Source organism: Papilio machaon, chromosome 13, assembly GCF_912999745.1.
Source record: "Papilio machaon chromosome 13, ilPapMach1.1, whole genome shotgun sequence".
In the NCBI taxonomy this organism is placed as follows: domain Eukaryota; kingdom Metazoa; phylum Arthropoda; class Insecta; order Lepidoptera; family Papilionidae; genus Papilio; species Papilio machaon.
Genome location: NC_059998.1, coordinates 6,977,376 through 6,993,739, shown reverse-complemented (window position 1 = coordinate 6,993,739; position 16,364 = coordinate 6,977,376). Strand labels below are relative to the sequence as shown.

The following is a 16,364-nucleotide window of genomic DNA, read 5'->3' as shown; positions in this document are numbered from 1 at the left end:
ATTTAAAACTTGGACTAATTTCATACCAATCCTTTTACAGATGGCGTTATAATATACGCCATTGTGCTGAGGGTCAATAGATTATTAGTAGCGCCAATAGATGGCGTTTGCGTTTTAATTGTCTATTGTTATTTTAATTTAAGAAGTAAAAAAAGATTTCAGTGGGCCTAGCACGTATATTTGTGACAATGTCTTTCGTATCGTCAATCTCATTTTTATATCAAAATTAGTATGAGATTGTTGGTGTACATTACGCTCAATAGGGGGCGCTGCACAAGTTTTAATACAAACTTGTCTATGATTATACGATGGCAATTGTTTAAAAATTCTTGCCAGGCCCACAGTTTCTAAACATAACAATAACAAACGTGTTATTTGTTATTGTTAAGTACCCTAAGGAATGTCAGAGATATATAAAATTATGACAATTTTATTAATTAGATAAGTTTTAGATCCCCCACTAAACCTTATCATCAAATATTTCACGATACTCAATTTATGATGTAATGAAAGGTAAACAAAATGTTAAGTCCAACACTATACAAATATTTTGGTTTTACCTGCACGTATCTACAATTTATATGAACAGCATTACCATTTATTTTGCAAGTATTACAGGCAAATTGAACATATACTTTAATAATTACTATGAAAACCTTTAAAATTTATGGCTAAGTATAAGACATTCAAACTGATTTAAAAAAATCTACTAGTCTTCTAGTTATTTGAAAAAAAACAAAAAAATGGGACCCATCTGCAAGCACTTCCTTTCGATTAAAATATTTTTTATCAAAATCGGACCACCAGGGGCGGAATTTCGCGGTAACACACATAAAAAAAATACAGTCGAATTGATAAGCTCCTTCTTTTTGAAGTCGGCTAAAAAATTGACACATTACTTTAAATTTAGTTTGCATTTATTCGTAAATAAGTTTGTAAGCAATATTTTTATTAATGAAAGTGAAAGCTTAAAATTTTATAGATGTTATATACAGACAGATACATCGTTATTATTTTCTAATAAATACTCATGATAACATGTGGAACTATTTTCAATAAAGCATTTATGTCCTGCTTCTGACGGATACCATACGGAGTTACGATGGGATAAAGTTAAAGATACAAAACATTTTACAAAAATGACAGTAATTATTGATGAAGAGGTAAGTATTTTTTTTATTTTAGCTTTATACTGTTTTTTTTACTAAAACTCGAATAAAGAAAACTTGAATTATATGTGTCGTTTAATTACCGCTATTAGTTTGGTTTGTAGTATAGTTTAGTGGGGTTAGACTTTTTAATAATATGGAGTTCATTTTTTAAATTTCAAAACTTCGAAGTACAATAAATGTTTTTTTTTTTTTTATCTCCAAAGGCGGAAAAAGAATTGCGAACGTTTAAGGAGAAATGTGCGAGATGTCTCCGTGGTCCCAACTTACTGAAGACTTTAGTTGTTTTTGGGTGCATTATAATAGTGGTACAACAGGTAAGAAGAGAAAGAGAATAAAATACAATAAAAAACTTGAGAGGTGTCAAGAGACACCCGGATGGAACGAAGTTCCTTTCGATTAATTAGTGAAGGAACCAATGTTTATTCTATGAATAAAAAACTTAAGTCTTCACAAGAAGTACAATTTATTTCTATGAATTTTCGTTATATATTGTCACGTCGTTGCCATGGTGAAGTAGCGAAAAGTGTCGTGACAACTTTTAATAAGAATTTTTTCCGTCTAGCCCCCTTTCACAACGCGCGATAAGGAACTTCGTTCCAAAAAATTCATTCCATTTTGTCGATTTAGAACAAGGCGGAATGGGGAAGAGCACTAGAATTGGCCTCCGACACACTCGTCAGATGTAACGTGGAAATACTTCCACTTCATGGCCGCTTTTTGTGTGGTTTTGTTATTGTACCCTAAAGTTTAAATATAATGTCATTCGATCCGTATTGTTCGGACAGTGGGCCTAGCACGAATATTTGTGAGAACCGCCTTCGTATCGTCACGTTTAAATGTCATAATTAATATGAGATCTGAACACAAATTTTGATGACGATGCGATGGCGATGGCGATTGTCACAAACATTCGTGCTAGGCCTACTCTTGTTGTGATATTTTTATATTTTTCTAGATAACTGAATGCGTGAACAAACTGATGATTAACATACCGGTGGTTACTTACACGCACTTCGATTTCAATAAATCCATCCTGTATCCTAGCATTACTTTTTGCAGAGAGCCTGCTTACAAGTACGATAAATTGCTGGTAAGAATGTATGAAAATACAAAGGAACATAAAATAAACATACTGTATAACTTACTTCTGTCTCTTTCCTTAACATTACATGTTATATCTTTTTTCTCTATCTTGTAACGAAATGCGCTTAAACGCGAAGCTCCCTTGAAATAATTACACATAAGATATTTATGTAAGCTTTCCATTGTTGAAATACTTGTACAGTAACATGTTTTCATACGTCTTAATTTGTTCGAAGTAGACAAATTTTAATACTATATAAAGATACATTTTAATATTATATTGATATCCTCTCACTCTAGAACTATGGCCTGTATTCACACCCTCGATTCACGTCAACTTGGATGAATTTCAATTTTTCTATCAACCTCGACTACTTGTGGGACGAGATCACGTACAATGAAGGAGAGTTCTTCGTCCAGTACGGCCTTGAGGGATCAGCGGAAAGTATGGAAATATTTGTCCGCTTTTTTTTCGGGAAAGGATAGAAATATCAGGATTATAGATAACTTATGTTTTTGTATGCCATATTTAAAAATAGATTTAAGAACGGATAGATCGCTATCTCTATCTACAACCGTTAATAGTATAAAAATAAAAAAACTGCAATAGTTGCGAATTCTGATTCTCACATATTTTAAATAAATAAAATAAATAAATGAATTATTTAACTTACTGATAGCATCAATTCATATCTATCATGAAATAAACATTAAAATCAAACGATTGCGCAATAAAACTAAATCAAAGGATTTACGTTAAAAATTTACGAGTCATGAAAATGTCTCATGAAATTATACTTTAAAAGAAAGTGTATCGCTTTTCATTGATACTTACGTATTTATGTATGGAGATATATTAAGTAAAGTTAATCGATTGAGCATACCATAACTACTATGATTATTAATTAGTGTATTTCTAAAAAATAAAATAAAAACCAGAAGCTATTTTTCATAATATCATTAATAAGTTAATGACTTTAATTTTTACAGACGTAGAACTAACCTCAACTTTAGGCTTTATGACGGGGCGCTGCTTCACACTGTCTCCCAAAGTGCAGCTGAGACAGGCGTCCAAAGCTTCGGGGTACTCCGTTACGCTGCAGCACCGAGACCAGGACATCGCAACTAGCACTAGTGTCTGTCCTCCAGGGTACCATGTATACGTGCACTATACCCGCGAGCCCTTCACCGGTTTGTACCGACAAGTTAAATAAAAATACTTAAGTAATAATAAGAAAGAATCATTAATTAACTTCTCTTTTTGAAGTCGGTAAAAAATCCAAGACCATAGCTGTACTATGCCATAACGCTATAGGATGTTTTTCTAATTAAATATTATTATACTTTAAAATTTATAGAATAGATGATGCCATGACAGTTGAATTTGTTTTTATACTTCCTCCTATTGTGTCTCATGCAGAAGTAGAAGTATACAACGGCGGACTAGTGGATTACCTCTATATCAATGCGGGAGAGACGGTCGACGCCAAGCTGACTGTCGATGAGTACGTCAAGTTATCCAAAGCTGATGACCCTTGCACGTATTTGAGCAATTATAGTGCTAATAATGTAAGTGAAGAATTAAACTTGCCTCATAATTTGCAACTCAACTCATAGAATAAGATGATCGTGTGTGAGTGGCCGATGAAGTAGTCAAAAAAGAACAAAATTTCGGAGGTTTTTCTGTACAAATGTTCGTAATTCTTTTCTTAGTGCACAACACAGTTCGTATGGAGCCACGTAGAGGACGTTGTTGGATGTTCTGGACCTTGGATGAAGAGCAACCTGCCTCGTTGCAGCAACTACACAACCATGAGAAATCTTATCAGAAATTACATCAAGTAAGACTTACTAATAATTTCAAAATCAACAATTTTAAACTGACCAAACCGATAACTCATTCTAAAAGTAATAATAAACATTCATCTTCAATCTCTTGCTATAAGGTAACATGATTAAGAAAGGAGGGACAACAGAAATAACCACTTATATATCTGTACAAATTACTAAGATGAATCTATTGTGCGGACCATACATAGAGTGAGATAAGAACAGGGAGATGATAATAATGATGATGATTTTTCGTTACTCTTTCTGGATATACATTTCTTCTATAATATACCTCTATTACTTCTAGCACATACAAAAACAACGAATGCGAGACCTGCCCCAGATTCTGCAGGTCTTATTTGTACAACGCCTTTGTAACCGACAGACAGAGTTTCTACGTGTGGGACTCTTCCAATAAATTATGGAGCTTGAAGAGTGGTTACACTCGATTACAGTCTCAGGTACAGTCACCTTTAAATATAACAATATATCATTGTTTTAATATTAGTAAAAGGTTACAAAACAGTAAAAGGCCACCTGATTTCGAAGTAGCGGTGCAGCCACTGGCCATAGACATCTCTAACCAGTTGTCGATGCCTTACATACCTTAAATAGTCTGAGGAGAGGACGCACACAAAAGAATACTTCTCATACGTCATTTTCTCGCTGAATCAAATTCTCAAAAAATAATCAATTCAATAGTATTAGGAAACCTAAGGAAGCATCTTATAAGTCACGTGATGTCTTCTTACGGTGACACTTCAACTTTGATGTCTTCTTAAGCTGAATTAAATAAGATAGAGGACAAGTAATCACTTTGATTGACTTTTTGGTTTATTTTTGACTACAATTAGATGTTTCTTAAAGATTATTTTTTTTTTCAACAAAGGGTAATGGTATTAATAATGAATAACAAAACAATTTCTTCCAGTTGTATATTCACTTCAACAGTATGATGGTGTCGGTGTACGAGGAGAGATATAACTACGACTGGAACATTTTCCTGTCGGATCTCGGCGGGAATATTGTGAGTACTCGTTTACGATAACATGATACCTGGATAAATGACATCACAGAAAGTTATATGTCAACTAGGAACGTTGTAAGTCGAAAATTATCCTTTAAGCGCGGCAGTGGAAATCTGTTCTTAGATCTTGTAATTTAATACACCTGAAGATTCAAATGAACAGCAATCTTATGGAATATATATACGAGTCGGTGTTCGGTAATTTATGCAGACAGTAAATATTTCTATGGTTACCATTGATTGCAAATATTTTGGCCAACAGCCAAAGCTCAGAGCGACGTCAGATGGTGTAAAGTTTTATGAATAGCTTCTTTTAAGGTTATCTACATCAAATAATTACTAGTATTATAAATGCCAAAGATTGGATGGATGTAACTTCAGAACGTCTGAACTGATCTGGATGAAATTTGGATCAAACATTGATTAAAATTTTCAATAACGCCTAGGCTATATAGTTTTGTGGATGTTATTTTTGGAATTCGATTTTGAATTAGATCAGTTGCAACTAGTTTCTCTTCACATTTTTATGTATCTGTCAATCAATCTCTTTTGCGTCAAAGTGATGCATTTACTTTGGCAAGAAGTAAACCATTTATTATACTCGTATTTGGTAATGTGGCACCATTTCCGTTTTGATATTGTTCCAATTGATTGACAGAAATAGACATGTCTTGATTTATTTAATACTAATGCTAGCTCGCGACTTCTTCGGTGCAGAATTTTTTTTAAATAAGTAGCCTATAATATGCCCGCCTGCATCAGTTACCTTCCCGTCAAAATACCGTCAATATCACTCCAGTCGTTCCGGAGATTACCTGGAACAAACGCGGCCGTGCGGAGAGACAGATAGACATTTTAAAAATTGATTTTTCGTTATTAGCTACGTAAATAAATCACGTGTAGGAAATATGATTGTTTCTTAAAACAAACATTCCAATTTTATAAATAAGTATAGAAAAAGTTAGGAACAAATTATTTATATTTTATTATGCCAGATATTTTTGGTTTATAATAACTAGAATCAGGATTATTTTATTAGAATCATTTAGGACTTTGTACCTTTGTTTAGTTGTTGTGCTGTAATTAAAATTTAATAATTCGCATCAAAGATATTAAAGTAGTTCTTGTTTGAACATACCAATTTGATTTTTCAAAAACATCTACACAATATTTGATAGAGGTGATCCTAACATTAAATTTTTTACCAGGGTTTCCTCCTCGGTCTTTCCGTCATCAGTCTCATGTCGATCCTTGGCAACGTGTGGTTCGAGATCATCAGACCTTTCATAATCAGGAAGAAGATCAAGAAAGATATATTAAGTGTGACCAGCTCGTCTCCTACTGCTGAAGTGGCGGTCATTTATAATAAAGCAATTGAGAAGTATGATGATTGTAAATAACTTTTACTGTACAAAAACGACAGGAACAATGCATTTGTAATAAATATATTTTATGAAGCAATTTTTATATTGTTTTTTTATTATAATAGCATAATACTTCGGTATTTCAACAAACTTTTAATTTAATTTTCTCTAACTTATCGTAAACTTACAATGTAACTGGCAGAACAGATGAAATTCGCCGTTTATTGCCACAAAGTTGTAAGACAATTTGAAATTATTTCTTTTAATCAATAGATGCAAACAACTGAGTGTGAGTGAGTGTAGCCATTTTTAATTAGTTAATTTCTTATTCCTTAATTATTTGAAAGCGTAATAAAATATATCTCGATAAGGATATAAACATTTTAAATACCTACAAATATTAACGATTGATCTTCGATCTCGTGTGGATTTCCAGAGCACTCTCAGGCTATCACTCCGCTTGACGTAAGCTGACGCCATTATAATAAATCTGTAACAAGTTTAACGCGTGTAACACACAGCCGCCTAAGCGGAGCAAAGCTAAGCTAAGCTAATTTTAATATGAAACTGGTATGAATTGTGTTCGTGCTAGCGAACCGGCTTACTGCGAGATACCAAATTTAATAAAAAGTAAATTTTGCGTCAAAGTATCGCGTTCGTTTCGCTTCTGGTTCGCTTTCGGTGTTACGCTTGGTTGTGTACAAGAGCCGTTGGCTAAAGCGATGCGATGCTCGGAATGCATGATCGTTCGGATACGTCGAATGCTGCGAAATACGTCATCATCTTCCTGTTTAAATATGTTATTCAGTTTATTGAGTTAAATTCAGGTATGCACTTTTATAAATAGATCTATGTTCTAGAGATCTAGTTTTTATCTAAAATGAGATTCACAGAACTTGAATTTTTTCTTTTTTTTTTGTTACTAGCTGTCGCCCGTGACTCCGTCCGAGCGGAATAAAAAAAACTTAATAAGTAGCCTATGTGTCCTTCCAAATTTCATCAATATCCGTTCAGCCATTCCAGAGATACCTTCAAACAAACATCCGTCCATCCATCCACTTAAACATTCGCATTTATAATATTAGTAAGATTGTACAAATCTTTCATTCTCCTTGCAACTAATGTAATCTTTCTATATATATAAAAGAAAGTCGTGTTAGTTACACTATTTATAACTCAAGAACGGCTGAATCTATTTGACTGAAAATTAGTGGGCAGGTAGCTTAGAACCAGGAAATGGACATAAGATAATTTTTACCCCGTTTTCTATTTTTTATTCCGCGCGGACGGAGTCGCGGGTAAAAGCTAGTAGAAATATAAAAGTAGCTGTTTTACTAAAAAACAAATAACAATCAGTATTAATTAATTCAAAAGTTTATTCATAGTGTTATTGATTTGCGTCCAAGATGTTTATTCATCATAAAAAAGCACTTACAAACATTTTGTGTTGTTAAAATCTAAAATAGAAACATGTAGGTTATTAGTAAACGCAAGCCCCGGCAATCTAAATATAGTAAAGGGCCGACAAGGAAGCGAGGCCGCGTCAAACATTTCACAAACTGTATTTTTACAGTCGCGAGTGAATCAGACTACTGCTATTTACAGTAAAAACTATCCACGTAGATGTGTGTCAACGTTTCTTGTTTGTAAAGTAGGTTTCCACTTTCGAAACATCCATACATTTTTAGAGTTCCGTACCTCGAAAAGAAAAAAACGGAATCCTTATAGGTTCAGTTTATTGTCCTTCCCCGCCTGTCTGTCTATCAAAACTCAAGTTGGAATTTTTATCAAATACTCAGGTCTACTGTCCCTTGGAGTTATGAAAAAATCAAACTTGTAAGCCAGCGCACTCAAAAGATACAGCTGTTTGTGGTGCAAATTTTCGACACCCACAAGAGAATTAAAACCTAAAGGTTACTTCCCGTGTACTAAGATTCTTGAAATTTCGTACGAAGCAACGTCTTTTAGCACAAATAAAAGAAAAATTGCGAAAACCGTAAATTTTATCTATATACCTACAAATATATACGGAACACTCGGTGCGCGAGTTCGACTCGCACTTAGCCGGTTTTTTAAATATAGTCATTCCAGTTTTATCAAAGAGAGGGAAAGGGATGGCAATAATATTTCTTACAATAACGTGTTGAAACTCACGTATATGATAAAAAAGCCGTGCGACAAAGACAGGTTTACATAGGATGACAACGGTTGTGAAACGAACGAACGAATTATGAAGATTTAAGATATTACGAAAAAAATAACCGAGCTATTACTAAATTAAAAAGCCTGGTTACTTTATTTAAAAGTAAAAATAGGTTGTTACTCAATCAAAATTTCTAAAGACAGTAGCTTGTTGCTACAGATGCTACGGCGTAGCGCTTTTGCGCGTAGCATATATTCTTTGAAATACATATTTTGACCTCTCCACCATTTGTATTGAACGTTTTAAAGTATTATTTTAATTTCGTAATTATGTATACTGTCACTTGGAGTATCTTTAACTAAAAAACATTTACTAACACTTAAAAGAAAACTAAGTGTTCTTTAAATTATTACGAGTAAACGTAATACACTTATAATAGGTTAAGTTACGTTTTTGTAAAGTTCATGACGTCATATAACCGTGGGTTTGTGATATCGAAATTCACGTTTAAAACATATATTGTTATTTCTGTTTTATCAAACATAGGGATGACGATATGTTTTAAACAGAGATTTTGGTCTTAGAAACCAACGTTAAGTCAAACATTTTGTTCGCGTAGTTCTATAATCTATTGATATGACGTGTACGTAATCCGACTGACCTATCTTTGTAAGGTGTAATGCTAGGCAAGGTCAATGTTTGTATTGCAGAATTCTTGGCATTACATTCTAGTTACGTTAAATTCAGATAACCATTGAATTCTATCGCATTTTCCAATTCAAGTATGATATTTGAAAAGTATAGTTCACATTTGTATAAAATTTGACTCCTTAAATATAGTTAATCTAAACAGATGAAATACTTATCAAATGTCGTAATGCAAACAAAAAGTTTCAGTAAGCTTGATAAACATTGTTTTTTTTTTAGATTTTACAGGGCGCACATATTCTTTGACGGCTCAGAATATAACTATCACAATAAAATTTCATTGAAATCTCACACAAGATTTTACATTCAGATAAATATAGTGGGAGAAGGTGCTGCTATCAAGGTAAGTTCAAATAGAAAAATACATGACAAGACAGCAGTACGGAAAGGATTTTGACTCCTTTCACATTGACAGGGAAGCACTTGTGAGCAATCGTAATTCAGTATAACTTTATCTCCTTTTAAAACAGATTGTTAACTCTGTTTTGTCAAAGACAATGACAGGGATAACGATATATTTCCATACAGAGATATTGGTCTCAGAAACCCACGGTGAGTTAGATAACTTTATCGATCTATAGTTGTAAGTAATTAACTAACTCTGATATATTTTTCAATCCTTTTCATTCTGAATTAATGTCAATTAAGGAACACGGTGACAAGGCGTTACAACAGGTGAGGTGCTATTTATAATGATCGCCAAAAGCTGGAGCGACTCCAGATGGTCTGAAGTCATCTGTACATACAGCTGAGTCACACATTACACTAATTTGTTACACCAGTTATATGTCTCTCAAGAAAACAAAATCTGTAACGAGATGGTGATTAGTCATTTGATTACAATTTTTAGTTGACGTCAAAAAGGAGGAGGTTTTCAATTTTTTCGTATTTTTTTTATCGTCTGTCTCGAGGGTGGTTACAGAGTTAACTATAGGCCATCTTTCAAACTTCACCGCCCTAGGACCGAGGTAACTAGGACTTAGAGTAAATCCGTCCCTGACTATTTATTTAGCAATGGTTTCACGTTTGATTATTTTTTAATAATTTTAGTACTGTAAAAAATATTTCTTCTTCTTCTTCTCAGCCCAGTAACGCCCACTGCTGGGCATAAGAATTACTTACAACATAATTAATGTGATCATAAATATTCTGTAGTTATAGCAAGTCATCGTTTGTCAAACCGAGTGCCAATCTAGATAACTGACAAGTCTACGAGACTATGATAAAAGACAAAAAAACATTCCTTTGATTTCATAGATAATTTTATTAAATGTATTCTTTTTTTTATATTACAAGGTGGCAAACGAGCAAGCGGTCACATGAACTCGTCGAAATGGAGTAGCGACCGCTGCATATAGACACTCGCAATTGCAAATGCGTTGCCTACCCTCAATCGACAAAAGAGGAGACGCACAAAAAGAAAATATTAAACCTTCCGAAGAAACGCTGAATTACTTCCACTTCACGCCTGTCTTCTGTGTGGTCGTGGTATTTAACCGGGCGAGCCGACCAATTCGTACAACTGATGTTGTTGTTGCTCGCGGATACCACTGTTAAAATTCTATGTATTCTTTAACGAAAGAACTGTTAAATTTTTGCGACAACCATTTTCAGTTTGTCAGGTGAGAATTAATGAATTTGTAACAAGAATATTTTTATAATATGGCTCTAAAGAAAGAAATTCATCCAATAAGTCACTTCAGATTTATTACACTCAAAAACCAATGGGTACTATAATCTCATACAGTTTGTTTTTAAATAGAATTGATATGTTTCTAGAAAACTCAATTCAATCATTGCTTTTACATTTCGTTCTTTGCAGCTTCAAACATTTGACATAACACTGTGACATTTTAATAAATTCATTCGAAAAGGTGTTGTTTATTTAACACCGAATAACATACGACTGTAAAAAAAATTGCTCTTCAAAATTCAATTCTATAACGTTAGCAGTAAATTCAAATTAAATTGCAGCATTCAAAAACTCATGTGCCATTAAATTTGAACTTTAAAACTTAGTACATAAGATTAAATTTGTCTTGTTGATATGTTATAGTACGTAAGAATAGATTTGGCAAAGACGATCGCCGGTGTATATTAGGTTTCTGCTGGCCAGTACTGGCTGACTCATTATTTTAAACGGCCAGTTAACGAGACACCTCTCCGATGAACTGTATTATAAGATCTACCGTTGATTTCTGAGACTGTAATCTCCGTTTAAATCATATTATTATCTGTGTTTTGTCAAAGTTGACAGGGATGACAATATGTTTTATACACAGATTTTGGTCTTAGAAACCCACTATTAAATATATAATATTTCGATCCTTTTATAACAATTTTAAGCAGATATATGAAGTCGATTAAATTAAACCATTATAAAATAATTCATGTATAATAATAGAATAATAAAACAGTTTCTTGAATCTTAGGAATTTTACTTTTTTATAAATTTGGATATACTCTAAGTAAAATTTGAAATTAGCTAAAATTCCTGAGCTACGCCAAACTCTACGCTTTATGAAAACAAATATAACAATACATCACTAGCCAACAATATATTGAGGCCTCAGGAATATTTAGAAAATTGTTCATTTGTTCTTTCTGTAATAAACACGATATACTCGATAGTAGGAACTTATCTGATGACTCAGAAGATGCAGTACCGTCTCTTACAGCGGACATTACGCAAATGTCCCGCAATGCATCCGCCATTGTATTTATCTAAAAGGAATCTCGACCCACATAACTGTAGCGATCTTTGTGGCGCTAAATATAGTACAGCTGAAATAGCCGGCGGCCGGGCGACCGATATAGACCACGACTTGATCTCATGTCGATTGTCGTCAACGGCGCTAATTTTTTTTAAATGTCACATAATTGTATTCTTACGGATAATTGAAGGTATGACTTTGTTTTGTTACCAGTTGTAATCAACTTTAGATACGATGAACAGAGAAATATTAATAAACATTTTTCAGTTGACTTTTACGTTTTGAATATTGGAGAAACATGATCACAGATTTGATTTAAAATGCTAACAATTTAATCAACTAATAGCAACCTAATAATATTCTAGAGCTAGGCTATGTAACGGTGATAGAGCCAGAAATTAAATCTATTGTCTAATGTGCCAATTCAATCCGTAAAACGGACCGAACGATACGATCCGATCTCCAGAATCCATTTTTTCCTTCCTAGAATTTTACAAGCTTATAATTAAGATAAAATTCATAGCCGACATTTTTCTGGATCGTTTTTTTTAGAAATGTGTTTTATAAATAACTTTTATGTAAAACTGTTTTTAAAATGCCTCCCGTTAAAATGTTCGTGTCAAATCAATTTTTTTTCAAAATAACATCAATAAAGTCATATAAAAGTCGAAAATCATAAAATTTCACACGAAATACGTCAATAAAATAAATTGAATGCATTCAATAAGTTCATGATTTATTTAAGACAATAAAAACATCGAACATCAAGACAATAAAGTATGTTAAATATCAATACATCGTATTGAGACTCGTGAAAATCCAAACGTTTTCCAACTGCACGATTTTTATTTTACCAGAACAAAAATATACCAAGCAACACATCACAAAGTTAACAATCGGGAATTCTTGGCAACGGTCGGTTAACGACGAATTTTTGCCCCATGTCCAATACGGCGCTTCGAACCAATGCATTTTAAATAGGTAACGAGAATAAATCTAGATTTTCTAGAATATAATTTACTGCAGAGATTAGTGGAAGACTTCGTAGTTTATTACTTTATTTTGCAATATCCTAACATACTTAGAAGTCTTGGGTCTAGACCTATAAGGGCCTTAGGATAAATCCGTCACTGACAAGTTCATGGGGGTTAGTCCATCTATTACCCCGAATAACCTCAAAGGGTAATAGATGTGCTATACCCCAGGTGAAAATTTTAACAACCTTTGTAGTTTCGAATAATCTGATGCACTCGGGCATATTACAGACTACTTTTTTAAAATTATATAAAGTAAGTTTTAATGCATCTATGACTAATATGACTGATTATAAAAAAAATTCAAATAATTGGTTTTAAATTTAAATAAAATTTAATTTGATAAATACTCTAAAATAAACATCGAGTGGTTATAAATCGTTCAGCAACGTTATTTTTAAAATTGAGTTATTTCTTTTAGAGGCATTGAAATGTGGGAATCGGGTGAAATTTAAACAGACGCAAACATCTAGCATCAAATAGTTTAACTGTTTTTTTAAATGTAGGATTCCACTAGCTCGCACACAAAAACATAATGACATACTCGATAGTAGGAACATATCTGATGACTCAGAAGATGCAGTACCGTCTCTTACAACGGACATTACGCAAATGTCCCGCAATGCAATGGTTTTGTTAAAAAAAAGATTTCTTTATATATTTCGAGAGACTCGTTTATATATTTCTCGTATAGTTCAATTCAATGGATATGTATATCGACTATATATGTATATCTTAAGTATGTACCTTTATATATGTTTACGGAGGTTATGTAGATCATAATTAAATGTTCATATAATAATTATTAGATATCAGGATATATGTTCATATTATATTTCCATACGTATCGTTTATTATTTACTATACCTGGTACTGGTACCTCTATGAGGGCAGAGACGCGCTGGCGACACGCCAACCGACATAAAAGCACGGTGTCTCATTCCGACATAGACTATACAGATGTACAGAAGCGAAATGTCAATTTAATCATTAAAGTAATAAGAAAATGGCCAAAATTTACTAAATGGTTGTCATATAAAAGACGAATTTAAGTGAAAGCGGTAGACAAGAAACTCAAAATATCCAAGTGTCAAAATATCCCTTCTAAACCTAACACTAGATCTAACATTTGACGGGTGCTATAAGCTTGAACCTTTTCGTGTAACTCGCATGCAATGCAAACAATCTGTTAGTGTTATAATCTATGACAGAAACGTCTTAGAGTGTCGTAGGCTTATTTTTGTGTCGTAGCCGTGTCTCAGGCGAAATTCGGTGACGGGCAGTTTAAATAAAAAAGCTATTGCGAAATAATATGAAGTACTTATTCATGTGAGTTATAAATAATATCGCCTAGATATACTTAGTCTTCTTTTATCTGGAATTATTTTTGAAATCTAAAACCAAAATTAATCACAGCCTAAACAGCATGTATTTTCGAACGTACACCTCAGCTATGGTGTAGAATAAATCCAATGTAACTTTCTTTCTGGTATAGGGAAAATTTCAAAATATGCCCTGCCTTTTGAAAGGAAGAGTTATGTGAGATCCCTACTCACTAAATCTCCTTCTGTAGCCATCAAGTAAGACAGCGAGTCCTGGTATCTCCAAAGGAATAAACCGGGGTCTTCTGCACTAAGCTTCTGATCGTCTCAGTTGAAATTAATTACACTAGCTTAATTCTAATCCCGAACATACATTGCGTCTATTAAATAAAATTATCTAACATTTATAATATTCCACGAAATTATTATAAATGTTTGTAATATGTCGGGTAATTAACAGCCGTAGCAAAGATTTGCTCTTAAAGTGGGTCGAGAATAAATCTACGTAATATATTGTGTTACGTAGACTGTCTTAGATAATGTACAGAACACGTGTCTACTCTGAAGTAAAGCTATTAAATGTGCAAAATCTTAAAATAATCTCTTATTATAACCGTGCTTGCATTTTCATGAAGTGTTTCATTTTTCAAGTGTCTCCATTCTTTTTATAACCCACTGACATGAGGGAAATGTTTTGTAGGTTTGTATGTATTTGATTTTTTTCCTTGGTTTCGAGTCTATTCTAAAATAAGAAAATGTTACAAATAACAACAATTTATTTATATTCAATAAAAAAATTAAATCGTTGTTTTAAAACGCTGACAATAGATGGCGCTACTTCATCTATCAGAAAATGTCAGTTGGCTTTTTTAAATTAAGGTTGGTTTGTTTATTAGTTACTTAATCTTTGCATTATAATTATTATAGATATTTTTACTGGTAAAGTCTATTCATAGTCATTAGTTATTATTCACGTATGATTCGCTCGCCCGTTGTAATACCACGACCACATAAAATACAGACGGAAGAAATAATAAAAAACATATTGTAACATAATAAAATTGTAAGAATGCAAGCTTTTTTACAGAAAATAATGAAGTATTTAGTATTAATAAATGTGAATATTTTCCAACAAAGCACGTAATTGTTATACTTTTTCCTTACATTACGTAAACATTTATGAATTTAGTGAGGCAGCTAACAGATGCATTTATTTTGAGCGTGTTCGTTTTAATTTCGTTAACGTAACATTTACTCGGCCTTAACTTAGTATAATTTATTATACCGATAGATAGTTAACTCGTCGATTACATATACCACAAGACGTCAAAACTTTACGTAATTCATTCATACTTTTAAACCAACTGAAAACAAAATAAACTTCAATAACCTCTAAAATTAAAGGTTACATTTATTCTACAAAATGCATTTAAAATGGCTTGTTATATACTCTCGCAAAATCAGTTAGTCTTGTTACTTTTTAATTATTACTTGCAATTACAATTTGATGATGTTTTACAAATATGTATGAAACATCTAGACCGTTTGTATAATGATAAATTTAACAATCGATCGGTGACATATCCATTTATTATTTTAGGTATCATATTACGGAATATCTAACCGATATATTTACCAATCGGTTAAAAACAGATACAAACAACAGAATAATTTCTTCCAGTTATTTAGCGTTCGCAATACACTTTATACGAACTTCAAACTAGAAAGTGGTTACAAATTCGTTTTATCGTTCTGTAATAATGTATTTCGAAACCTCTTTACTATTAGAAATTATTAATCTATATATATAAAAGAAAGTCGTGTTAGTTACACTATTTATAACTCAAGAACGGCTGAATCGATTTGACTGAAAATTGGGAAACGGACATAGGATAATTTTTACCCCGTTTTCTATTTTTTATTCCGCGCGGACGGAGTCGCGGGTAAAAGCTAGTTGTTTTTTATTC

At 32.8% G+C, this 16,364-nt stretch overlaps 1 protein-coding gene across 1 annotated transcript; it reads left to right on the top strand.

Moving 5' to 3' along the window:
- The first annotated feature begins 1,235 nt into the window (after window positions 1–1,235).
- LOC106709181 (degenerin-like protein asic-1) lies at window positions 1,236–6,532 on the top strand. The gene is made up of 10 exons (XM_045680719.1): window positions 1,236–1,265; window positions 1,376–1,486; window positions 2,128–2,262; window positions 2,556–2,700; window positions 3,246–3,446; window positions 3,676–3,824; window positions 3,969–4,096; window positions 4,393–4,546; window positions 5,017–5,112; window positions 6,321–6,532. Exons 1-10 carry the CDS (start codon window positions 1,236–1,238, stop codon window positions 6,510–6,512), a joined length of 1,341 nt encoding a protein of 446 aa, XP_045536675.1. The 3' UTR covers window positions 6,513–6,532.
- The last annotated feature ends 9,832 nt before the right edge of the window (window positions 6,533–16,364 follow it).